Here is a 26,609-nt window from a genome sequence, read left to right as displayed (position 1 = left end):
ATGGACTGGCGTCCAGCAAGTGCGACCTCAGCTCTGTTCAGGCAGAGCACTCCAGACCTCCATTCTCGGGATTGTTAGGCGGTCTCACCGATCAGTAATTAGTACTTAATCTCTGGATAGGTAACTTTTATTTATTTATTTTTTACTAAGTTGTGAATAACCTTTTAATTAGAACAATTAGTCATAACAATACACAAGACAATCGCATTTTAAGAGCAATTTTATAAATTACAAATGCAAATTCTCAATCACAGAAAATTTGGGAATTCAGCAGCTGTCGCTTTTTAATATAGATTGGTATAAACCCCGTCCCTGGGAACAAGTGAGGCTGTTGGCGAAAACACAAATACAAAAAAAGGTGCAAAAGAGGAATGGGACTTTGTCACTTACTTGTTTCCTAATTTTTTGCAACGCTCCATCATTTCGGTCAGTAGGGACTGTCGAGTGGTTGACAAGGATATTCATTAGTGAGATGTGATCAGGGTAGATAAGTAATTACAATAAAGCAACGCAAATGGAGAACATGTGATCTTGATCCATTCCATATATTTATTTACACAGACAAGGTTTTCTCAAATTTGGAAAATTTGCAAATTGTCTCTCTAGAGAGGAAGAGGACTAGAACTCTATTGCGCCACCTGTTGGAAGCAGCGATCCTAAAACTCAATATCGACCCTTTAAAGAGCCTTGCAATATGAATAAGGATAAAAGTCAAACCAGAATCTCAATTTGCAGACACATGTTTTGGGGTATTGCCCCTCATGAATGCAAAGTAGGAGATCTGATTTGGCTAGATGAGAGGCTAAGACTAAGGGGTAAGGTTTCTCCTTATGGAGAGTGACAAGCCAGTTCTGGCATGCCAGTATGAGGAGGTTTAAAACGCCATGCATACTCCTCTGGGAAATGTAATATGCAAATTGTCTCGTCAGAGAGAAAGAGGACTTTAACTCTACTGCCACCTATTGGAAGTAGCGATCCTACATGTTAATATCGACCTTTTAGCGAGCCTTGCAATATATAGAAACCTTACCCATTAGATCCCAGTCTTTGTCTCTCACCTAGCCAAATCAGATCTCATGCTTTGCACTGATAAGGGGCAATACCCTGAAACACTGTGTCTGCAAATCGGGATTCTGGTTTGGTTTTTATCCTAAGTCATATTGCAAGGCTTGGTAAAGGTTCGATATTGACTTGTAGGATCGCTGCTTCCAATAGGTGACGCTAGTGTTCTAGTCCTTTTCCTCTATATGCCCACGATGCAGATTGCAAGCAAAAATTTCCTGAGCGTTTTTTCCTGTCCCTGGCAGAAAAAACACATGCAGATTTTACATGCGTTTTCTCTGCCAGGGAGAAGTGTTTTTTAAGCGTTTTTACATGCGTCTATGCATGCGGGTTGTCAAGCGCTTTTCCAATCGATTTTGAGCATTACTTGGAAAACGGCTTGACAAGTTGGTCACACAATATAAATCCATGCGACTGGCATGGATTTATATTGTGTGACCAGAGAGTTCTGCTTGCAAATGCTGCATGCTGCATCCATAGTAAAAAAAAGAAATAAAAAAGTTAAAATCAAAAAACCTTATATTCACCTCTCCAGCGGCCCCCGATCTCCTCCCGCCAACGATCCTCTCTCCTTGGCGTAACGCGGTGTACTGGCAGGACCTGCGGTGACGTCATTTAATCAGCTGATGGTCACGCAACCATCACCTGACCGCCGACGTCAGCAGTCGCGTGACCATCAGCTGATTAAATGACGTCACCGCAGGTCCTGCCAGTACACCGCGGGCCGCCGAGGAGGGAGGACGCCGCCGGGAGCAGACCGGGGGCCACCGCAGAGGTGAGTATGAATATTTTTTTTTATTTTAAATTCTTTTTTAACTTGCGGTTACAATGATACCTGGGTCGGATGAGAGTCTCCTCTTCTCCCATACCATCCGCGCATTGAACCGCATAACATCCGCATGTATACATGTATGTATGCAAGTCAATGGCGGCGATTTCGCTGAGAAATTGCACAAGAAATGGTTGTGCTGCGGATTTTTCCGCAATGATAATCCGCAGTGGAAGTTTCCGCAGCATGTGCACAGCACATGTGGATTATCATTGGGAAACATGGCAGACATCTTAACAAGTGTTTTTAATGCGTTTCTGCGGCGGAAATGCCGCCGCAGAAACGCATTAAATCTGCATCGTGGGCACATAGCCTAAAGAGGCAATATGCACATTTAATTTCCCAGAGGAGCATGGAAGGTGTTTAAGTCTCCTCATACTGGCATGCAAGACCTGGCTTGTCCCTCCCAAGGAGGAACCTTACCCCTCAGATCCCAGCGATAGTCTTCAACACTCCTATTAGAATGAATGGCGCAGCAGTGCGCATGACTGACCATCGATTCATTCACACGGGGCTTGCCCTTGTTCTCTGGATCAGTGGGGGTCCTAGCGGTCGGACCCCAGCAATCCCGTGTTCATACAGATCCAATATAATAAATCTGGCACTCACATCTGGCGCTCGGTAAGCGATGCAGCGTAACATCCAGTCTATGGCAGGAGAATACAGGGTGAGGTAGATGGGAATCTCCACTGCTTGTACCGCCAGCTGGTTCTGGACTGTGTCGCTGTGAATCTGGACAGATTACTACAATATTAGTCCGATTTACAACTTTGAGCAGAAACAGAATCATTTTAATTTCTTGGTATTTCTTGTGACATTGACATGTTGAATATAAAGTAAAATTTCTTACTTGTTTAAAAGTGAGCAAGAAATCAAAAAAGTTCTGGTTGAGATTCTCCTTGATGTGCGGAGCGACTTCCATACCAACCTAAAAGACAGCAGAACACGGCTCTGCAAGGCGTTCACAATGTGCTAATAATGGCGGTATTCCTAGACAGTACAGCTGTCCTTACCCTGCAGAGGTACGCCCGGGCATACACCGACACCAGCGGGTCCCCAATGCCTTTTATCATGGATGTCAGCCGGGGAAGAGACTCGGATATCCCACTGTAATAGAGATGGACCATAAAACTCTACTTAAAGGGGATGTCCACCTTTGGGGACAATTTACTTTTCTGGCTTAAATGCTTATATTTTAGGTCAATTGTTGCAAATGGGCTTCATTCAAAATGTTGCACCAATTCCCTTCTACAGCCTCTGACTATTGCTGGCTGTAGAATGAGTTAACTGAGAATCCATAAGTGAGCTCCTTCTGACTGACAGGAGATTTGTAACTCTTTTTCTGAGCTCCTCTTAGCTGATATATGACCAAAGACCACATCAAAGTTGGATGTGAAACGAAGAGCTTGTAAAAGCCAAACAGAGAAAAGCTCTTAATGGAGCCCATTTTTAAGTCTGAAATATATATATTTAAGTAAAAGAAAATTATATATAGAATATGTTCAGAAAATTCTGCTTCCAATCACGATGAACTAATAAACTTACTTTTTAGAGAGAAACTTGTTACATTTCAGAATGGCCGCTTCGACGTAGCTGGGAAAGAGGTGGGTTAAGGACAAACTAATTAGGACACAGACATACAATTATTAGACTGGGCTCACTTTCGGCATTAGAGGCTTCATTTTGGAGCCTATTACATATTTTGATACATTTAACAAAAAAAAACAGCGCTTGATGGCTGACAGGTTGGTGGAACCCAAAGGACCATTATATATATATATACATACACCGTACAGACCAAAAGTTTGGACACACCTTCTCATTTAAAGATTTTTCTGTATTTTAATGACTATGAAAATTGTACATTCACACTGAAGGCATCAAAACTATGAATTAACACATGTGGAATTATATACTTAACAAAAAAGTGTGAAACAACTGAAAATATGTCTTATATTCTAGGTTCTTCAAAGTAGCCACCTTTTGCTTTGATGACTGCTTTGCACACTCTTGGCATTCTCTTGATGAGCTTCAAGAGGTAGTCACCGGAAATGGTTTTCACTTCACAGGTGTGCCCTGTCAGGTTTAATAAGTGGGATTTCTTGCCTTATAAATGGGATTGGGACCATCACTTGTGTTGTGCAGAAGTCAGGTGGATACACAGCTGATAGTCCTACTGAATAGACTGTTAGAATTTGTATTATGGCAAGAAAAAAGCAGCTAAGTAAAGAAAAACGAGTGGCCATCATTACTTTAAGTAATGAAGGTCAGTCAGTCCGAAAAATTGGGCAAACTTTGAAAGTGTCCCCAAGTGCAGTTGCAAAAACCATCAAGCGCTACAAAGAAACTGGCTCACATAAGGACCGCCCCAGGAAAGGAAGACCAAGAGTCACCTCTGCTTCTGAGGATAAGTTTATCAGAGTCACCAGCCTCAGAAATCGCAGGTTAACAGCAGCTCAGATTAGAGACCAGGTAAATGTCAGACAGAGTTCTAGCAGCAGACACATCTCTACAACAACTGTTAAGAGGAGACTTTGTGCAGCAGGCCTTCATGGTAAAAAAGCTGCTAGGAAACCACTGCTAAGGACAGGCAACAAGCAGAAGAGACTTGTTTGGGCTAAAGAACACAAGGAATGGACATTAGACCAGTGGAAATCTGTGCTTTGGTCTGATGAGTCCAAATTTGAGATCTTTGGTTCCAACCACCGTGTCTTTGTGCGACGCAGAAAAGGTGAACGGATGGACTCTACATGCCTGGTTCCCACCGTGAAGCATGGAGGAGGAGGTGTGATGGTGTGTGGGTGCTTTGCTGGTACCACTGTTGGGGATTTATTCAAAATTGAAGGCATACTGAACCAGCATGGCTACCACAGCATCTCGCAGCGGCATGCTATTCCATCCGGTTTGCATTTAGTTGGACCATCATTTATTTTTCAACAGGACAATGACCCCAAACACACCTCCAGGCGGTGTAAGGGCTATTTGACCAAGAATGAGAGTGATGGGGTGCTACGCCAGATGACCTGGCCTCCACAGTCACCAGACCTGAACCCAATCGAGATGGTTTGGGGTGAGCTGGACCGCAGAGTGAAGGCAAAAGGGCCAACAAGTGCTAAGCATCTCTGGGAACTCCTTCAAGATTGTTGGAAGACCATTTCCGGTGACTACCTCTTGAAGCTCATCAAGAGAATGCCAAGAGTGTGCAGAGCAGTCAAAGCAAAAGGTGGCTACTTTGAAGAACCTAGAATATAAGACATATTTTCAGTTGTTTCACACTTTTTTGTTAAGTACAGTACAGACCAAAAGTTTGGACACACCTTCCCATTTAAAGATTTTTCTGTATTTTCATGACTATGAAAATTGTACATTGACATTGAAGGCATCAAAACTATAAATTAACACATGTGGAATTATATACTTAACAAAAAAGTGTGAAACAACTGAAAATATGTCTTATATTCTAGGTTCTTCAAAGTAGCCACCTTTTGCTTTGATGACTGCTTTGCACACTCTTGGCATTCTCTTGATGAGCTTCAAGAGGTAGTCACCGGAAATGGTTTTCACTTCACAGGTGTGCCCTGTCAGGTTTAATAAGTGGGATTTCTTGCCTTATAAATGGGATTGGGACCATCACTTGTGTTGTGCAGAAGTCAGGTGGATACACAGCTGATAGTCCTACTGAATAGACTGTTAGAATTTGTATTATGGCAAGAAAAAAGCAGCTAAGTAAAGAAAAACGAGTGGCCATCATTACTTTAAGTAATGAAGGTCAGTCAGTCCGAAAAATTGGGCAAACTTTGAAAGTGTCCCCAAGTGCAGTTGCAAAAACCATCAAGCGCTACAAAGAAACTGGCTCACATAAGGACCGCCCCAGGAAAGGAAGACCAAGAGTCACCTCTGCTTCTGAGGATAAGTTTATCAGAGTCACCAGCCTCAGAAATCGCAGGTTAACAGCAGCTCAGATTAGAGACCAGGTAAATGTCAGACAGAGTTCTAGCAGCAGACACATCTCTACAACAACTGTTAAGAGGAGACTTTGTGCAGCAGGCCTTCATGGTAAAAAAGCTGCTAGGAAACCACTGCTAAGGACAGGCAACAAGCAGAAGAGACTTGTTTGGGCTAAAGAACACAAGGAATGGACATTAGACCAGTGGAAATCTGTGCTTTGGTCTGATGAGTCCAAATTTGAGATCTTTGGTTCCAACCACCGTGTCTTTGTGCGACGCAGAAAAGGTGAACGGATGGACTCTACATGCCTGGTTCCCACCGTGAAGCATGGAGGAGGAGGTGTGATGGTGTGTGGGTGCTTTGCTGGTACCACTGTTGGGGATTTATTCAAAATTGAAGGCATACTGAACCAGCATGGCTACCACAGCATCTCGCAGCGGCATGCTATTCCATCCGGTTTGCATTTAGTTGGACCATCATTTATTTTTCAACAGGACAATGACCCCAAACACACCTCCAGGCGGTGTAAGGGCTATTTGACCAAGAATGAGAGTGATGGGGTGCTACGCCAGATGACCTGGCCTCCACAGTCACCAGACCTGAACCCAATCGAGATGGTTTGGGGTGAGCTGGACCGCAGAGTGAAGGCAAAAGGGCCAACAAGTGCTAAGCATCTCTGGGAACTCCTTCAAGATTGTTGGAAGACCATTTCCGGTGACTACCTCTTGAAGCTCATCAAGAGAATGCCAAGAGTGTGCAGAGCAGTCAAAGCAAAAGGTGGCTACTTTGAAGAACCTAGAATATAAGACATATTTTCAGTTGTTTCACACTTTTTTGTTAAGTACAGTACAGACCAAAAGTTTGGACACACCTTCCCATTTAAAGATTTTTCTGTATTTTCATGACTATGAAAATTGTACATTGACATTGAAGGCATCAAAACTATAAATTAACACATGTGGAATTATATACTTAACAAAAAAGTGTGATACAACTGAAAATATGTCTTATATTCTAGGTTCTTCAAAGTAGCCACCTTTTGCTTTGATGACTGCTTTGCACACTCTTGGCATTCTCTTGATGAGCTTCAAGAGGTAGTCACCGGAAATGGTTTTCACTTCACAGGTGTGCCCTGTCAGGTTTAATAAGTGGGATTTCTTGCCTTATAAAAGGGGTTGGGACCATCAGCTGTGTTGTGCAGAAGTCAGGTGGATACACAGCTGATAGTCCTACTGAATAGACTGTTAGAATTTGTATTATGGCAAGAAAAAAGCAGCTAAGTAAAGAAAAACGAGTGTCCATCATTACTTTAAGAAATGAAGGTCAGTCAGTCCGAAAAATTGGGCAAACTTGGAAAGTGTCCCCAAGTGCAGTTACAAACACTATCAAGTGCTACAAAGAAACTGACTCACATGAGGAAAGGAAGACCAAGAGTCAACTTTGCTTCTGAGGATAAGTTTATCTGAGTCACCAGCCTCAGAAATCGCAGGTTAACAGCAGCTTAGATTAGAGACCAGGTCAATGCCACACAGAGTTCTAGTAGCAGACACATCTCTACAACAACTGTTAAGAGGAGACTTTGTGCATCAGGCCTTCATGGTAAAATAGCTGCTAGGAAACCACTGCTAAGGACAGGCAACAAGCAGAAGAGACTTGTTTGGGCTAATGAACACAAGGAATGGAAATTAGACCAGTGGAAATCTGTACTTTGGTCTGATGAATCCAAATTTGAGATCTTTGGTTCCAACCACCGTGTCTTTGTGCGACGCAGAAAAGGTGAACGGATGGACTCTACATGCCTGGTTCCCCCCATGAGGCATGGAGGAGGAGGTGTGATGGTGTGGGGGTGCTTTGCTGGTGACACTGTTGGGGATTTATTCAAAATTGAAGGCATACTGAACCAGCATGGCTACCACAGCATCTTGCAGCGGCATGCTATTCCATCCGGTTTGCGTTTAGTTGGACCATCATTTATTTTTCAACAGGACAATGACCCCAAACACACCTCCAGGCTGTGTAAGGGCTATTTGACCAAGAGAGAGAGTGATGGGATGCTACGCCAGATGACCTGGCCTCCACAGTCACCAGACCTGAACCATATCGAGATGGTTTGGGGTGAGCTGGACCGCAGAGTGAAGGCAAAAGGGCCAACAAGTGCTAAGCATCTCTGGGAACTCCTTCAAGATTGTTGGAAGACCATTTCCGGTGACTACCTCTTGAAGCTCATCAAGAGAATGCCAAGAGTGTGCAAAGCAGTCATCAAAGCAAAAGGTGGCTACTTTGAAGAACCTAGAATATAAGACATATTTTCAGTTGTTTCACACTTTTTTGTTAAGTATATAATTCCACATGTGTTAATTCATAGTTTTGATGCCTTCAGTGTGAATGTACAATTTTCATAGTCATGAAAATACAGAAAAATCTTTAAATGAGGTGTGTCCAAACTTTTGGTCTGTACTGTATAAATACTTATAAATGCTTAATATAATTTGTATTATTTTTAAGGGGGTTGTCTCATGTTCTCATCATCGGGAGTGCATTGCTCCACCTGCCTCCCAGTTTCCTTCTTGCTGGTGGCGGTGCGCTCCTGATGACTGACCATGGCTGAGCGGCTCCCGTGCTCTTAGCAGAGACAAATGTGCTTCTGCAGCATCCGAGGAGCGCAGGGACACGAAGGACGGTGGGATCCAGTGATCCTGCTAGTTTCAGGCCACTGCTTACAAGCTGCTTAGCAAACAGCTTGTAAGCATGCGCTCTTTGCCTGGGAGATCGTCCACTTTGGCAATATGGAATTAAGAATTCCTCTTTTTTTTTTGACAATGGACAGGATTTTTCACAAGAGGTAAATTACAAAAGTTGCTTATTTTTAAAAGCACATTTAATAAGGCGAGACAAACCCTATAAAGGGATTTTCTGGGATTTTTATATTGATAACCTATCTGTAGGTTGGGCTAGCAACATTGGATCAGAGGGATCTGAGTCTCAGTCATCTGCACTAATTGAATGGTGCAGTATAACAGCTTTCTACAAAAGCATGCCACAGATATAATAGCAACTGTTCTTTCACAGAACTGCAATACCCAGCACAACCAGTCCTAAACCTAAGCACTCAGCAGAGTGTCGCGCACCCATCATAACTAATGGTCGGAGGTGTCAAGTCGCTGGACAGTGGCAGAGAAAATGCATATAGGGAAAATAGAGAATGGGAGTTCCAGTTCATATAGTGCCAGCAGAATACTTATAAACAGGAACCATCCGCTCAAAAATAGTAAATTTTAAGTTACAGAGCAGGACGTATTAGACTTGCATGTGCATTAAAAGCGATATTTAACAAGTTGTGGGGGATGAGGACAGAGAGGCCATGCTTTTCTGTAGGCTTTGAGAGCGAATAGAGTTAGGTTTTGATGCATTAATTATTACATACCAGCATTATTATGTCAGTATTAACTAACACTCCATGTTTGCTGGGTTTTTTTTCTTAATAAAAGATACAATCTAGGAACAAGTTCCCGAATGGACGCAATCTTGAAAAACCAATTCAGACACGTCTCCTTGGCTGTGTCGTTCACGTTATCCGGGGTAAAATTTGCTGCAAATATTACAAAAAAGAAGTCAAGAATAAGTCATTAAAAAATTGCAAAATTAATAAAATGTATAGAAAATATTCTGTGATTGTGAGGGTGACAGGGGGCGAATCCCCTCTGATCTGATATTGATGACCTATCCTAAGGTCAATTCTTCAATATCCTAGTCCTGGAAAATTTAAAAGGGGTTATATGAGATTAAAAATGGTTTGTTTGTTTTTTTCCAGAAAAGTGACACTTTAATGCTGCAATACCAGCCACAGACTATGGACAATGGGGGCGCTGAACTCATACAGGCACTTCAAACTGCCCTTTTCCCCAGAAATGGGGGCATAAAACTGCATATAGCAGCAAGCGCCCCCCTGTGCTGCCATGTACAGGGCAGAGAGGGGAGCGGGCAACAAATGATGCCGACCGACCAGCAAGAACTATAGAGTTTGGTAATGCTCTCTATAATCCAGAAATATTCTGCTATAAGGACAAACGAGACAAACAGTGGAAAATGAAGATATTAAGGACATTATAGAAAATGCTTCTTTTTTTTTTTTATTTGAAATGAAAAAATCATAAAAAACACATTACCAGGCAGAGCGCTCTTACTGTCCACACACATAGACAGAATACGTTCATAGACCAGTCTTCCTGTAAAATAGATCAAATTAAAACACAATACCATAAAAGAGGAGTGTAATAGAAAGAATAGAAATGGTCCTCCTAAGTTCATGGGATATGCTAAAAAATGTCTGACAGCTGTAGGTCTCAGAGGCAGAACCCACATCTAGGTCTCCCGTTCCGGCCGGCGCGTGACCACCAGTGAGGGCAGCGGTGGCGGGTGTATGCAGGGGTGGAAGGTACATGCAGAGGTGGCGGGTGCAAGCAGAGGCGGCGAATGCATGCAGGGGTGGAAGGTACACGCAGAGGCGGCGAGTGCATGCAGGGGTGGAAGGTACACGCAGAGGTGGCGGGTGCAAGCAGAGGTGGCGAGTGCATGCAGGGGTGGAAGGTACACGCAGAGGTGGCGGGTGCAAACAGAGGCGGCGAGTGCATGCAGGGGTGGAAGGTACACGCAGAGGTGGCGGGTGCAAACAGAGGCGGCGAGTGCATGCAGGGGTGGAAGGTACACGCAGAGGTGGCGGGTGCAAGCAGAGGCGGCGAGTGCATGCAGGGGTGGAAGGTACACGCAGACGTGGCGGGTACATGCAGAGGCGGCGAGTGCATGCAGGGGTGGAAGGTACACGCAGAGGTGGCGGGTGCAAACAGAGGCGGCGAGTGCATGCAGGGGTGGAAGGTACACGCAGAGGTGGCGGGTACATGCAGAGGCGGCGAGTGCATGCAGGGGTGGAAGGTACACGCAGAGGTGGCGGGTGCAAACAGAGGCGGCGAGTGCATGCAGGGGTGGAAGGTACACGCAGAGGTGGCGGGTACATGCAGAGGCGGCGAGTGCATGCAGGGGTGGAAGGTACACGCAGACGTGGCGGGTACATGCAGAGGCGGCGAGTGCATGCAGGGGTGGAAGGTACACGCAGAGGTGGCGGGTGCAAACAGAGGCGGCGAGTGCATGCAGGGGTGGAAGGTACACGCAGAGGTGGCGGGTACATGCAGAGGCGGCGAGTGCATGCAGGGGTGGAAGGTACACGCAGAGGTGGCGAGTGCAAACAAAGGCGGCGAGTGCATGCAGGGGTGGAAGGTACACGCAGAGGTGGCGAGTGCAAACAGAGGCGGCGAGTGCATGCAGGGGTGGAAGGTACACGCAGAGGTGGTGGGTGCATGCAGGGGTGGAAGGTACACGCAGGGGTGGCTGGTGCAAACATGGATAATTTACTTACCAAAAGTGTCCAGGATATCAGTAATCAGCACAAACTTGCTGGGGTAAAACTTGATCACTGTGGTGTCAGAGAGGAGCTTGGAGCACTGGAAAAGGAGAAAGACATTTGACACACAGGTACTTCTCACAAAATTAGAATATCATCAAAAAGTGAAACTCATATATTATATAGAGTCATTACAAACAGAGTGATCTATTTCAAGTGTTTATTTCTGTTAATGTTGATGATTATGGCTTACAGCCAATGGAAACACAAAATCCATTATCTCAGTAAATTAGAATACTTTATAACAACAGCTTGAAAAATATTTTTAAAATCCGAAATGTTGTCCTACTGAAATGTATGTTCAGTAAATGCACTCAATACTTAGTCCTTTTGCATCAATTACTGCATCAATGTGGCATGGAGGTGATCAGCCTGTGGCACTGCTGAGGGGTTATGGAAGCCCAGGTTGCTTTGATAGCAGCCTTCAGCTCGTCTGCATTGTCGGTCTGGTGTCTCTCATCTTCCTCTTGACCAGGGGTCCTCAAACTTTTTAAACAGGGGGCCAGTTCACGGTCCCTCAGACCATTGGAGGGCCGGAATATAGTTTTTAAAAAAAACTATGAACAAATTACTATGCACACTGCACATATCTTATTTTGTAGTAAAAAAAACAATACAGGAACAAATACAATATTTAAAATGAAGAACAAGTAAAGTTAAATCAACCGGTATTTCAATAGGTAGGTAACTGTACCCAATAGGCAGCATAGGTCCCCAATAGGCAGGTAAATGTCCCCAATAGGCAGCATAGGTCCCCAATAGGCAGGTAAATGTCCCCAATAGGCAGCATAGGTCCTCAATAGGCAGGTAAATGTCCCCAATAGGCAGCAAAGGTCCCCAATAGGCAGGTAAATGTACCCAATAGGCAGCATAGGTCCCCAATAGGCAGGTAAATGTCCCCAATAGGCAGCATAGGTCCTCAATAGGCAGGTAAATGTCCCCAATAGGCAGCATAGCTCCCCAATAGGCAGGTAAATATCCCCAATAGGCAGCAAAGGTCCCCAATAGGCAGGTAAATGTACCCAATAGGCAGCATAGGTCCCCAATAGGCAGCATAGGTCCCCAATAGGCAGGTAAATGTCCCCAATAGGCAGCATAGGTCCTCAATAGGCAGGTAAATGTCCCCAATAGGCAGCATAGCTCCCCAATAGGCAGGTAAATATCCCCAATAGGCAGCAAAGGTCCCCAATAGGCAGGTAAATGTACCCAATAGGCAGCATAGGTCCCCAATAGGCAGCATAGGTCCCCAATAGGCAGGTAAATGTACCCAATAGGCAGCAAAGGTCCCCAATAGGCAGCATAAGTCCTCAATAGGCAGGTAAATGTCCCCAATAGGCAGCATAGGTCCCCAATAGGCAGGTAAATGTACCCAATAGGCAGGTAAATGTCCCCAATAGGCAAGTAAATGTCCCAAATAGGCAGCATAGGTCCTCAATAGGCAGGTAAATATCCCCAATAGGCAGGTAAATATCACCAATAGGCAGGTAAATGTCCCCAGTAGGCAGCATAGGTCCCCAATAGGCAGGTAAATATCACCAATAGGCAGGTAAATGTCCCCAATAGGCAGGTAAATGTCCCCAGTAGGCAGCATAGGTCCTCAATAGGCAGGTAAATGTCCCCAGCAGGCAGCATAGGTCCTCAATAGGCAGGCTGTTTCCCCCTTATAATGCCCTATGCAGGCTGTTCCCCCCTTATTATGCCCCATGCAGGATTTCCTTTCTCCCACCATATAATGCCCCGTGCAAGATATCACTCCCCTGTCTTTATAATGCCCCATTCAGGATGTCACCCCCCCCCCCCATATAATGACACATGCAGGATATCACTCCCCTGTCTTTATAATGCCCCATTCAGGATGTCACCCCCCCATATAATGCCCCATTCAGGATGTCACCCCCCCCCCATATAGTGATACATGCAGGATATCACTCCCCTGTCTTTATAATGCCCCATGCAGCACGTCACCCCCCCCATATAATGCCCCATGCTGGATGTCACCCCCCATATAATGCCCCATGCAGCATGTCACTCCCCTATATAATGCCCCATGCAGCATGTCACTCCCCTATATAATGCCCCATGCAGCATGTCACCCCCCAATATAATGCCCCATTCAGGATGTCACCCCCCCATATAATGCCCCATTCAGGATGTCACCCCCCCATATAATGCCCCATGCTGGATGTCACCCCCCATATAATGCCCCATGCAGCATGTCACCCCCCCATATAATGCCCCATTCAGGATGTCACCCTCCCATATAATGCCCCATTCAGGATGTCACCCCCCCATATAATGCCCCATGCTGGATGTCACCCCCCATATAATGCCCCATGCAGCATGTCACCCCCCCATATAATGCCCCATTCAGGATGTCACCCCCCCATATAATGCCCCATTCAGGATGTCACCCCCCCCCCATATAATGCCCCATTCAGGATGTCCCCCCCATATAATGCCCCATTCAGGATGTCACCCCCCCATATAATGCCCCATGCAGGATGTCACCCCCCATATAATGCCCCATGAAGCATGTCACCCCCCCATATAATACTCCATTCAGGATTTCACCCCCCCATATAATGCCACATGCAGGATGTCACCCCCCCATATAATGCCCCATGCTGGATGTCACCCCCCATATAATGCCCCATTCAGGATGTCACCCCCCCATATAATGCCCCATGCTGGATGTCACCCCCCATATAATGCCCCATGCAGCATGTCACCCCCCCATATAATGCCCCATTCAGGATGTCACCTCCCCCATATAATGCCCCATTCAGGATGTCACCCCCCCATATAATGCCCCATTCAGGATGTCACCCCCCCATATAATGCCCCATGCTGGATGTCACCCCCCATATAATGCCCCATGCAGCATGTCACCCCCCCATATAATGCCCCATTCAGGATTTCACCCCCCCATATTATGCCCCATGCAGGATGTCACCCCCCCATATTATGCCCCATGCCTCCATACATTAAAAAAAAAAAAATACAATACTCACCTCACTCCTCCTCACCTGCTGCAGCTGCTCAGGTCTGTACTCCAGCGTCGTCCTGCACTGCGCTCCCTGTGACGGCTCAGGGGAGGGCGCGGTGTAAAGACGTCACCGCGCCCTCTGACCTGAGACGTCACAGGGAGCGCAGACCAGGAAGACAGCGGATCTGCGAAGGCACGGGGAGAGGTAAGTATCCGGCTGCCGGGGCTCTGAGAAAGCGGGGGGAAGGGCGGGCGCTGACACCACTCTCCTCTGCCCACAGCCCGGCGGGCCGAATAAAAGTCCTCCGCGGGCCGCATGTGCCCACAGCCCGCCTGCTCTTGACAATACCCCATAGATTCTCTATGGGGTTAAGGTCAGATGAGTTTGCTGCCAATCAAGCACAGTGATACTGTTGTTTTTACACCAGGTATTGGTACTTTTGTCAGTGTGGACAGGGGCCAAGTCCAGCTGGAGAATGACATTTCCATCTCCAAAAAGCTTGTCGGCAGGGTTAGAGGACGTCGCTGTACTCACCAAAGATTTATCACACGTTGCTAAACCTAAAGCTGAGCTATCGGCACAGAGAGGTCTTATTGTTATTGGGGAGCCCGCGCCATACCCGTCAGACGCCGGAGCCCGCACCATACCCGTCAGATGCCGGAGCCCGCGCCATACCCGTCAGACGCCGGAGCCCGCGCCATACCCGTCAGACGCCGGAGCCCGTGCCATACCCGTCAGACGCCAGAGCCTGCACCATACCCGTCAGATGCCGGAGCCCGCACCATACCCATCAGATGCCGGAGCCCGCACCATACCCGTCAGATGCCGGAGCCCGCACCATACCAGTCAGATGCCGGAGTCCACAGCAAATAGTTCCCATTGGTCCCACAGGGAAGTAAATATGCGCTGCCAATGGGTTGTGCCAGTGCCTTCTGCCTCCAAAGGTGCCATCGTAGGCATCCTATGATGTGTCAATCGCTGTCGTTTTTTGGCACGTGCTGGCTTTGTATTACAGCCAACATCTGCCTTGTATACAGCGGGCACAGCTCCTGGGCCCGCTCCATACATGTACACCCTGACTGTGACTTACTGTACACGAAGGGGTTAAACTTTGCAGCTCCTGCACTGACCTCATGAAATAAAATGCAGAACATACTTCCCCTACAAGGACGGGTTTATCAATCACTGATATAATATAGCAGATGGCGAGCAGAGACCTGGATGACTATCTTCAGAGCTTTGACTTTCTGATCGGAGGCCCAGGCGTCCTTCAGGGACTGGTTGAGCTCCTCTATCCGGCTGATGTAATCTTGTTGAGTCAGATTCAAGAGTTCTTTCTGTGATCCCTGGAAAGAGACGAATGCGGATGGTCAACATCACAACTCAAAATCAGAAGAGCAACCTATGGAAGGAACGACAGTGTCGCCATCACTAAATCCTCATTAGCTCTGCTCTGTAGTAATTAATGACTTCCTCTTAAAGTGATGAAGGAGGCATTCATCAGAAATGGAAAAGTTCTCATTGATCTGAATCGATTGTAAGAAGAAAAACAGGTCATTACAGATTGAGAATTGGAGAAACGCAAACACAAGCAGAGTCCATTCTCGCGTGGCGAAGTGGCCCCCGACCGACACATCCAGATAGGAATCAAATGGAGGGACGGCCATCCTCCAGTGCTTCTCCAACTCCATGCATGTGCTGGTGAGAACATGCGGCACATGCACAGATTAGGAAGAACCCTTTGAAGGAGTTTGGCATATAGGTAGGATATTTCTGACTAATGGGGTCAGACTGGGAATGGGAAAGAAGGAGCGTCAGCAGAAGCCTCTGCACAGATTCCCCTGCTGTGCCGGAAACTGCAACACTGGAAACCCTGCGCAGTGCAAATAATAAGGAGACCCTGTCTCTTCACACTCTGGAGCAGCGGACCCCCACCGACCACCTCTATACACGGAGCAAGTTCTTCAGATGGTATTATCAAGAAAAGGCTCAAGTTCTGGCAATACAGAGAAAAGTGGAAAATGTCATATACTACCACGAGGTGCACACAGTAACTGATTATAGACCACTGCAAGTCACCCAGACTCGTCATCACAAACACTGGGCAAGGAACGAGGGCTGGAGAAGAAGCCAGGATAGATAGGGAGAGCGAGGGCGCGAGAGGAACGCAGAGAGAGCGCGCGCGCGAGAGGCACGCAGAGAGAGCGCGCGCGCAAGAGGCACGCAGAGAGAGCGCGCGAGAGGCACGCAGAGAGAGCGAGCGCGCGAGAGGCACGCAGAGAGAGCGAGCGCGCGAGAGGCACGCAGAGAGAGCGAGCGCGCGAGAGGCACGCAGAGAGAGCGAGGGCGCGAGAGGCACGCAGAGAGAGCGCGCGCGAGAGAGGCACGCAGAGAGAGCGCGCGCGAGAGAGAGGCACGCAGAGAGAGCGCGCGAGAGAGAGGCACGCAGAGAGAGCGCGCGCGCGCGAGGCACGCAGAGAGAGCGCGCGCGCGAGAGGCACGCAGAGAGAGCGCGCGCGCGAGAGGCACGCAGAGAGAGCGCGCGCGCGAGAGGCACGCAGAGAGAGCGCGCGCGCGCGAGAGGCACGCAGAGAGAGCGCGCGCGAGAGGCACGCAGAGAGAGCGCGCGCGAGAGGCACGCAGAGAGAGCGCGCGCGCGCGAGAGGCACGCAGAGAGAGCGCGCGCGAGAGGCACGCAGAGAGAGCGCGCGAGAGAGAGAGGCACGCAGAGAGAGCGCGCGAGAGGCACGCAGAGAGAGCGAGCGCGCGAGAGGCACGCAGAGAGAGCGAGCGCGCGAGAGGCACGCAGAGAGAGCGAGCGCGCGAGAGGCACGCAGAGAGAGCGAGCGCGCGAGAGGCACGCAGAGAGCGAGTGAGAGGCACGCAGAGAGCGCGAGTGAGAGGCACGCAGAGAGCGCGAGTGAGAGGCACACAGAGAGCGCGAGTGAGAGGCACGCAGAGAGAGAGCGAGCGTGCGAGAGGCACGCAGAGAGAGAGCGAGCGCGCAAGAGGCACGCAGAGAGAGCGAGCACGCAGAGAGAGCGAGCGCGCGAGAGGCACGCAGAGAGCGAGCGCGCGAGAGGCACGCAGAGAGCGAGCGCGCGAGGGGCACGCAGAGAGAGCGAGCGCGCGAGAGGCACGCAGAGAGCGAGTGAGAGGCACGCAGAGAGAGCGAGCGCGCGAAGTGGCCCCCGACCGAAACATCCAGATAGGAATCAAATGGAGGGACGGCCATCCTCCAGTGCTTCTCCAACTCCATGTATGTGCTGGTGAGAACATGCGGCACATGCACAGATTAGGAAGAACCCTTTGAAGGAGTTTGGCATATAGGTAGGATATTTCTGACTAATGGGGTCAGACTGGGAATGGGAAAGAAGGAGCGTCAGCAGAAGCCTCTGCACAGATTCCCCTGCTGTGCCGGAAACTGCAACACTGGAAACCCTGCGCAGTGCAAATAATAAGGAGACCCTGTCTCTTCACACTCTGGAGCAGCGGACCCCCACCGACCACCTCTATACACGGAGCAAGTTCTTCAGATGGTATTATCAAGAAAAGGCTCAAGTTCTGGCAATACAGAGGAAAATGTCATATACTACCACGAGGTGCACACAGTAACTGATTATAGACCACTGCAAGTCACCCAGACTCGTCATCACAAACACTGGGCAAGGAACGAGGGCTGGAGAAGAAGCCAGGATAGATAGGGAGAGCGAGGGCGCGAGAGGCACGCAGAGAGAGCGCGCGCGAGAGGCACGCAGAGAGAGCGCGCGTGAGAGGCACGCAGAGAGAGCGCGCGCGAGAGGCACGCAGAGAGAGCGCGCGCGCGAGAGAGGCACGCAGAGCGAGCGCGCGAGAGGCACGCAGAGAGCGAGCGCGCGAGAGGCACGCAGAGAGAGCGAGCGCGCGAGAGGCACGCAGAGAGAGCGAGCGCGCGAGAGGCACGCAGAGAGAGCGAGCGCGCGAGAGGCACGCAGAGAGAGCGAGCGCGCGAGAGGCACGCAGAGAGAGCGAGCGCGCGAGAGGCACGCAGAGAGAGCGAGCGCACGAGAGGCACGCAGAGAGAGCGAGCGCGCGAGAGGCACGCAGAGAGCGACTGAGAGGCACGCAGAGAGCGCGAGTGAGAGGCACGCAGAGAGCGCGAGTGAGAGGCACACAGAGAGCGCGAGTGAGAGGCACGCAGAGAGAGCGAGCGTGCGAGAGGCACGCAGAGAGAGAGAGCGAGCGCGCAAGAGGCACGCAGAGAGAGCGAGCACGCAGAGAGAGCGAGCGCGCGAGAGGCACGCAGAGAGCGAGCGCGCGAGAGGCACGCAGAGAGCGAGCGCGCGAGAGGCACGCAGAGAGCGAGCGCGCGAGAGGCACGCAGAGAGCGAGTGCGCGAGGGGCACGCAGAGAGAGCGAGCGCGCGAGAGGCACGCAGAGAGCGAGTGAGAGGCACGCAGAGAGAGCGAGCGCGCGAAGTGGCCCCCGACCGAAACATCCAGATAGGAATCAAATGGAGGGACGGCCATCCTCCAGTGCTTCTCCAACTCCATGTATGTGCTGGTGAGAACATGCGGCACATGCACAGATTAGGAAGAACCCTTTGAAGGAGTTTGGCATATAGGTAGGATATTTCTGACTAATGGGGTCAGACTGGGAATGGGAAAGAAGGAGCGTCAGCAGAAGCCTCTGCACAGATTCCCCTGCTGTGCCGGAAACTGCAACACTGGAAACCCTGCGCAGTGCAAATAATAAGGAGACCCTGTCTCTTCACACTCTGGAGCAGCGGACCCCCACCGACCACCTCTATACACGGAGCAAGTTCTTCAGATGGTATTATCAAGAAAAGGCTCAAGTTCTGGCAATACAGAGAAAAGTGGAAAATGTCATATACTACCACGAGGTGCACACAGTAACTGATTATAGACCACTGCAAGTCACCCAGACTCGTCATCACAAACACTGGGCAAGGAACGAGGGCTGGAGAAGAAGCCAGGATAGATAGGGAGAGCGAGGGCGCGAGAGGCACGCAGAGAGAGCGCGCGCGAGAGGCACGCAGAGAGAGCGCGCGCGAGAGGCACGCAGAGAGAGCGCGCGCGAGAGGCACGCAGAGAGAGCGCGCGCGAGAGGCACGCAGAGAGAGCGCGCGCGCGAGAGAGGCACGCAGAGCGAGCGCGCGCGCGAGAGAGGCACGCAGAGCGAGCGCGCGCGCGAGAGAGGCACGCAGAGCGAGCGCGCGAGAGGCACGCAGAGAGAGCGCGCGCGCGCGAGAGGCACGCAGAGAGAGCGCGCGCGCGAGAGGCACGCAGAGAGAGCGCGCGCGCGCGCGAGAGGCACGCAGAGAGAGTGCGCGCGCGCGAGAGGCACGCAGAGAGAGCGCGCGCGCGAGAGAGGCACGCAGAGAGAGCGAGGGCGCGAGAGGCACGCAGAGAGAGCGAGGGCGCGAGAGGCACGCAGAGAGAGCGAGGGCGCGAGAGGCACGCAGAGAGAGCGAGGGCGCGAGAGGCACGCAGAGAGAGCGAGGGCGCGAGAGGCACGCAGAGAGAGCGAGGGCGCGAGAGGCACGCAGAGAGAGCGAGGGCGCGAGAGGCACGCAGAGAGAGCGCGCGAGAGAGGCACGCAGAGAGAGCGCGCGAGAGGCACGCAGAGAGAGCGCGCGAGAGGCACGCAGAGAGCGAGCGCGCGAGAGGCACGCAGAGAGAGCGCGCGCGCGAGAGGCACGCAGAGAGAGCGAGCGCACGAGAGGCACGCAGAGAGAGCGCGCGAGAGGCACGCAGAAAGAGCGCGCGGGAGGCACGCAGAGAGAGCGAGCGCGCGAGAGGCACGCAGAGAGAGCGAGCGCGCGAGAGGCACGCAGAGAGAGCGAGCGCGCGAGAGGCACGCAGAGAGAGCGAGCGCGCGAGAGGCACGCAGAGAGCGCGAGTGAGAGGCACGCAGAGAGCGCGAGTGAGAGGCACGCAGAGAGAGAGAGCGTGCGAGAAGCACGCAGAGAGAGAGAGCGAGCGCGCGAGAGGCACGCAGAGAGAGAGAGCACGCAGAGAGAGCGAGCGTGCGAGAGGCACGCAGAGAGCGCGCGCGCGAGAGGCACGCAGAGAGCGAGCGCGCGAGAGGCACGCAGAGAGAGCGCGCGAGAGAGGCACGCAGAGAGCGCGCGCGAGAGGCACGCAGAGAGAGCGCGCGAGAGAGAGGCACGCAGAGAGAGCGCGCGCGCGAGAGAGGCACGCAGAGAGAGCGCGCGAGAGAGAGGCACGCAGAGAGAGCGCGCGCGCGAGAGAGAGGCACGCAGAGAGAGCGCGCGCGAGAGGCACGCAGAGAGAGCGCGCGCGCGAGAGGCACGCAGAGAGAGCGCGCGCGCGAGAGGCACGCAGAGAGAGCGCACGCGCGAGAGGCACGCAGAGAGAGCGCGCGCGAGAGGCACGCAGAGAGAGCGCGCGAGAGAGGCACGCAGAGAGAGCGCGCGCGCGAGAGGCACGCAGAGAGAGCGCGCGCGCGAGAGGCACGCAGAGAGAGCGCGCGCGCGAGAGGCACGCAGAGAGAGCGAGGGCGCGAGTGGCACGCAGAGAGAGCGAGGGCGCGAGAGGCACGCAGAGAGAGCGAGGGCGCGAGAGGCACGCAGAGAGAGGGAGGGCGCGAGAGGCACGCAGAGAGAGGGAGCGCGCGAGAGGCACGCAGAGAGAGGGAGCGCGCGAGAGGCACGCAGAGAGAGGGAGCGCGCGAGAGGCACGCAGAGAGAGGGAGCGCGCGAGAGGCACGCAGAGAGAGGGAGCGCGCGAGAGGCACGCAGAGAGAGCGCGCGAGAGAGGCACGCAGAGAGAGCGAGCGAGAGGCACGCAGAGAGAGCGAGCGAGAGGCACGCAGAGAGAGCGAGCGAGAGGCACGCAGAGAGAGCGCGCAAGGGGAACGCAGAGCGAGCGCGCCAGAGGCACGCAGAGAGAGCGCGCGCGCCAGAGGCACGCAGAGAGAGCGCGCGCGCCAGAGGCACGCAGAGAGAGCGAGCGCGCCAGAGGCACGCAGAGAGAGCGAGCGCGCCAGAGGCACGCAGAGAGAGCGAGCGCGCCAGAGGCACGCAGAGAGAGCGAGCGCGCGAGAGGCACGCAGAGAGAGCGAGCGCGCGAGAGGCACGCAGAGAGAGCGAGCGCGCGAGAGGCACGCAGAGAGAGAGAGCGCGCGAGAGGCGCGCAGAGAGAGAGCGCGAGAGGCACGCAGAGAGAGCGCGCGAGAGGCACGCAGAGAGAGCGCGCGAGAGGCACGCAGAGAGAGCGCGCGAGAGGCACGCAGAGAGAGCGCGCGAGAGGCACGCAGAGAGAGAGCGCGAGAGGCACGCAGAGAGAGCGCGCGAGAGGCACGCAGAGAGAGCAAGCGCGCGAGAGGCACGCAGAGAGAGCGAGCGCGCGAGAGGCACGCAGAGAGAGCGAGCGCGCGAGAGGCACGCAGAGAGAGCGCGAGAGGCACGCAGAGAGAGCGCGCGAGAGGCACGCAGAGAGAGCGCGCGAGAGGCACGCAGAGAGAGCGCGCGAGAGGCACGCAGAGAGAGCGCGCGAGAGGCACGCAGAGCGAGCGCGCGAGAGGCACGCAGAGAGAGCGAGCGCGCGAGAGGCACGCAGAGAGAGCGAGCGCGCGAGAGGCACGCAGAGAGAGCGAGCGCGCGAGAGGCACGCAGAGAGAGCGAGCGCGCGAGAGGCACGCAGAGAGAGCGATCGCGCGAGAGGCACGCAGAGAGAGCGATCGCGCGAGAGGCACGCAGAGAGAGCGATCGCGCGAGAGGCACGCAGAGAGAGCGATCGCGCGAGAGGCACGCAGAGAGAGCGATCGCGCGAGAGGCACGCAGAGAGAGCGATCGCGCGAGAGGCACGCAGAGAGAGCGATCGCGCGAGAGGCACGCAGAGAGCGCGAGTGAGAGGCACGCAGAGAGCGCGAGTGAGAGGCACGCAGAGAGTGTGAGTGAGAGGCACGCAGAGAGAGCGAGCGTGCGAGAGGCACGCAGAGAGAGAGAGCGAGCGCGCGAGAGGCACGCAGAGAGAGCGAGCGCGCGAGAGGCACGCAGAGAGCGAGCGCGCGAGAGGCACGCAGAGAGCGAGCGCGCGAGAGGCACGCAGAGAGAGCGAGCGCGCGAGAGGCACGCAGAGAGAGCGAGCGCGCGAGAGGCACGCAGAGAGAGCGCGAGAGGCACGCAGAGAGAGCGCGCGAGAGGCACGCAGAGAGAGCGCGCGAGAGGCACGCAGAGAGAGCGCGCGAGAGGCACGCAGAGAGAGCGAGCGAGAGGCACGCAGAGAGAGCGAGCGCGCGAGAGGCACGCAGAGAGAGCGAGCGCGCGAGAGGCACGCAGAGAGAGCGAGCGCGCGAGAGGCACGCAGAGAGAGCGAGCGCGCGAGAGGCACGCAGAGAGAGCGATCGCGCGAGAGGCACGCAGAGAGAGCGATCGCGCGAGAGGCACGCAGAGAGAGCGATCGCGCGAGAGGCACGCAGAGAGAGCGATCGCGCGAGAGGCACGCAGAGAGAGCGATCGCGCGAGAGGCACGCAGAGAGCGCGAGTGAGAGGCACGCAGAGAGCGCGAGTGAGAGGCACGCAGAGAGAGCGAGCGTGCGAGAGGCACGCAGAGAGAGAGAGCGAGCGCGCGAGAGGCACGCAGAGAGAGCGAGCGCGCGAGAGGCACGCAGAGAGCGAGCGCGCGAGAGGCACGCAGAGAGAGCGAGCGCGCGAGAGGCACGCAGAGAGAGCGAGCGCGCGAGAGGCACGCAGAGAGAGCGAGCGCGCGAGAGGCACGCAGAGAGCGAGTGAGAGGCACGCAGAGAGAGCGAGCGCGCGAAGTGGCCCCCGACCGAAACATCCAGATAGGAATCAAATGGAGGGACGGCCATCCTCCAGTGCTTCTCCAACTCCATGTATGTGCTGGTGAGAACATGCGGCACATGCACAGATTAGGAAGAACCCTTTGAAGGAGTTTGGCATATAGGTAGGATATTTCTGACTAATGGGGTCAGACTGGGAATGGGAAAGAAGGAGCGTCAGCAGAAGCCTCTGCACAGATTCCCCTGCTGTGCCGGAAACTGCAACACTGGAAACCCTGCGCAGTGCAAATAATAAGGAGACCCTGTCTCTTCACACTCTGGAGCAGCGGACCCCCACCGACCACCTCTATACACGGAGCAAGTTCTTCAGATGGTATTATCAAGAAAAGGCTCAAAGTTCTGGCAATACAGAGAAAAGTGGAAAATGTCATATACTACCACGAGGTGCACACAGTAACTGATTATAGACCACTGCAAGTCACCCAGACTCGTCATCACAAACACTGGGCAAGGAACGAGGGCTGGAGAAGAAGCCAGGATAGATAGGGAGAGCGAGGGCGCGAGAGGCACGCAGAGAGAGCGCGCGCGCGCGAGAGGCACGCAGAGAGAGCGCGCGCGAGAGAGAGGCACGCAGAGAGAGCGCGCGCGCGCGAGAGGCACGCAGAGAGAGCGAGGGCGCGAGAGGCACGCAGAGAGAGCGAGGGCGCGAGAGGCACGCAGAGAGAGCGAGGGCGCGAGAGGCACGCAGAGAGAGCGAGGGCGCGAGAGGCACGCAGAGAGAGCGAGGGCGCGAGAGGCACGCAGAGAGAGCGAGGGCGCGAGAGGCACGCAGAGAGAGCGAGGGCGCGAGAGGCACGCAGAGAGAGCGAGGGCGCGAGAGGCACGCAGAGAGAGCGAGGGCGCGAGAGGCACGCAGAGAGAGCGAGGGCGCGAGAGGCACGCAGAGAGAGCGAGGGCGCGAGAGGCACGCAGAGAGAGGGAGCGCGCGAGAGGCACGCAGAGAGAGCGCGCGAGAGAGAGGCACGCAGAGAGAGCGCGAGAGAGAGGCACGCAGAGAGAGCGAGCGAGAGGCACGCAGAAAGAGCGCGCGCGCCAGAGGCACGCAGAGAGAGCGCGCGCGCCAGAGGCACGCAGAGAGAGCGCGCGCGCCAGAGGCACGCAGAGAGAGCGAGCGCGCCAGAGGCACGCAGAGAGAGCGAGCGCGCGAGAGGCACGCAGAGAGCGAGCGCGCGAGAGGCACGCAGAGAGAGCGAGCGCGAGGCACGCAGAGAGAGCGAGCGCGCGAGAGGCACGCAGAGAGAGCGAGCGCGCGAGAGGCACGCAGAGAGAGCGAGCGCGCGAGAGGCACGCAGAGAGAGCGAGCGCGCGAGAGGCACGCAGAGAGAGCGAGCGCGCGAGAGGCACGCAGAGAGAGCGAGCGCGCGAGAGGCACGCAGAGAGAGAGAGAGCGCGAGAGGCACGCAGAGAGAGCGCGCGAGAGGCACGCAAAGAGAGCGCGCGAGAGGCACGCAAAGAGAGCGCGCGAGAGGCACGCAGAGAGAGCGCGCGAGAGGCACGCAGAGAGAGCGCGCGAGAGGCACGCAGAGAGAGCGAGCGCGCGAGAGGCACGCAGAGAGAGCGAGCGCGCGAGAGGCACGCAGAGAGAGCGAGCGCGCGAGAGGCACGCAGAGAGAGCGAGCGCGCGAGAGGCACGCAGAGAGAGCGAGCGCGCGAGAGGCACGCAGAGAGAGCGAGCGCGCGAGAGGCACGCAGAGAGAGCGCGCGAGAGGCACGCAGAGAGAGCGCGCGAGAGGCACGCAGAGAGAGCGCGCGGGAGGCACGCAGAGAGAGCGAGCGCGCGAGAGGCACGCAGAGAGAGCGAGCGCGCGAGAGGCACGCAGAGAGAGCGAGCGCGCGAGAGGCACGCAGAGAGAGCGAGCGCGCGAGAGGCACGCAGAGAGCGCGAGTGAGAGGCACGCACAGAGCGCGAGTGAGAGGCACGCAGAGAGAGAGAGCGTGCGAGAAGCACGCAGAGAGAGAGAGCACGCAGAGAGAGCGAGCGCGCGAGAGGCACGCTGAGAGCGAGCGCGCGAGAGGCACGCAGAGAGCGAGCGCGCGAGAGGCACGCAGAGAGAGCGCGCGAGAGGCACGCAGAGAGAGCGCGCGAGAGGCACGCAGAGAGAGCGCGCGAGAGGCACGCAGAGAGAGCGCGCGCGAGAGGCACGCAGAGAGAGCGCGCGCGAGAGAGAGGCACGCAGAGAGAGCGCGCGCGCGAGAGAGGCACGCAGAGAGAGCGCGCGCGCGCGAGAGAGAGGCACGCAGAGAGAGCGCGCGCGCGAGAGAGAGAGGCACGCAGAGAGAGCGCGCGCGCGAGAGAGAGGCACGCAGAGAGAGCGCGCGCGAGAGAGAGGCACGCAGAGAGAGCGCGCGCGAGAGAGAGGCACGCAGAGAGAGCGCGCGCGAGAGAGGCACGCAGAGAGAGCGCGCGCGAGAGAGAGGCACGCAGAGAGAGCGCGCGGGAGAGAGAGGCACGCAGAGAGAGCGCGCGCGCGCGAGAGGCACGCAGAGAGAGCGCGCGCGAGAGGCACGCAGAGAGAGCGCGCGCGAGAGGCACGCAGAGAGAGCGCGCGCGAGAGGCACGCAGAGAGAGCGAGGGCGCGAGAGGCACGCAGAGAGAGCGAGGGCGCGAGAGGCACGCAGAGAGAGCGAGGGCGCGAGAGGCACGCAGAGAGAGCGAGGGCGCGAGAGGCACGCAGAGAGAGCGAGGGCGCGAGAGGCACGCAGAGAGAGCGATCGCGCGAGAGGCACGCAGAGAGAGCGATCGCGCGAGAGGCACGCAGAGAGAGCGATCGCGCGAGAGGCACGCAGAGAGAGCGATCGCGCGAGAGGCACGCAGAGAGAGCGATCGCGCGAGAGGCACGCAGAGAGAGCGATCGCGCGAGAGGCACGCAGAGAGAGCGATCGCGCGAGAGGCACGCAGAGAGAGCGATCGCGCGAGAGGCACGCAGAGAGAGCGAGTGAGAGGCACGCAGAGAGAGCGAGTGAGAGGCACGCAGAGAGCGCGAGTGAGAGGCACGCAGAGAGTGCGAGTGAGAGGCACGCAGAGAGAGCGAGCGTGCGAGAGGCACGCAGAGAGAGAGAGCGAGCGCGCGAGAGGCACGCAGAGAGAGCACACAGAGAGAGCGAGCGCGCGAGAGGCACGCAGAGAGCGAGCGCGCGAGAGGCACGCAGAGAGCGAGCGCGCGAGAGGCACGCAGAGAGCGAGCGCGCGAGAGGCACGCAGAGAGCGAGCGCGCAAGAGGCACGCAGAGAGCGAGCGCGCAAGAGGCACGCAGAGAGAGCGAGCGCGCGAGAGGCACGCAGAGAGAGCGAGCGCGCGAGAGGCACGCAGAGAGAGCGAGCGCGCGAAGTGGCCCCCGACCGAAACATCCAGATAGGAATCAAATGGAGGGACGGCCATCCTCCAGTGCTTCTCCAACTCCATGTATGTGCTGGTGAGAACATGCGGCACATGCACAGATTAGGAAGAACCCTTTGAAGGAGTTTGGCATATAGGTAGGATATTTCTGACTAATGGGGT

The 26,609-nt window shown here is 54.2% G+C and overlaps 1 protein-coding gene across 2 annotated transcripts in view; it reads right to left on the bottom strand.

Annotated features, from left to right (window-relative positions):
* The window catches only part of VPS35L (VPS35 endosomal protein sorting factor like), a 79,958-nt gene that overhangs the window by 40,940 nt on the left and 12,409 nt on the right, over positions 1-26,609 (bottom strand). For both annotated transcript variants that reach the window (XM_073647605.1, XM_073647606.1), the window contains exons 7-15: positions 15,499-15,627; positions 11,250-11,334; positions 10,006-10,065; positions 9,332-9,428; positions 3,437-3,484; positions 2,905-2,998; positions 2,742-2,819; positions 2,501-2,623; positions 391-437 (exon numbers count right to left, since the gene is read on the bottom strand). In XM_073647605.1, the coding sequence (XP_073503706.1) occupies positions 391-437; positions 2,501-2,623; positions 2,742-2,819; positions 2,905-2,998; positions 3,437-3,484; positions 9,332-9,428; positions 10,006-10,065; positions 11,250-11,334; positions 15,499-15,627 (761 nt within the window). The remainder of the gene's footprint in view (positions 1-390; positions 438-2,500; positions 2,624-2,741; positions 2,820-2,904; positions 2,999-3,436; positions 3,485-9,331; positions 9,429-10,005; positions 10,066-11,249; positions 11,335-15,498; positions 15,628-26,609) is intronic.

This window comes from Phyllobates terribilis, unplaced genomic scaffold (genome assembly GCF_046119375.1).
Source record: "Phyllobates terribilis strain yellow unplaced genomic scaffold, ASM4611937v1 Scaffold_9__5_contigs__length_417890890, whole genome shotgun sequence".
Taxonomy (NCBI): domain Eukaryota; kingdom Metazoa; phylum Chordata; class Amphibia; order Anura; family Dendrobatidae; genus Phyllobates; species Phyllobates terribilis.
Note: the sequence above shows the minus strand (reverse complement) of the source record. Positions and strands in the feature narration are given on the sequence as shown.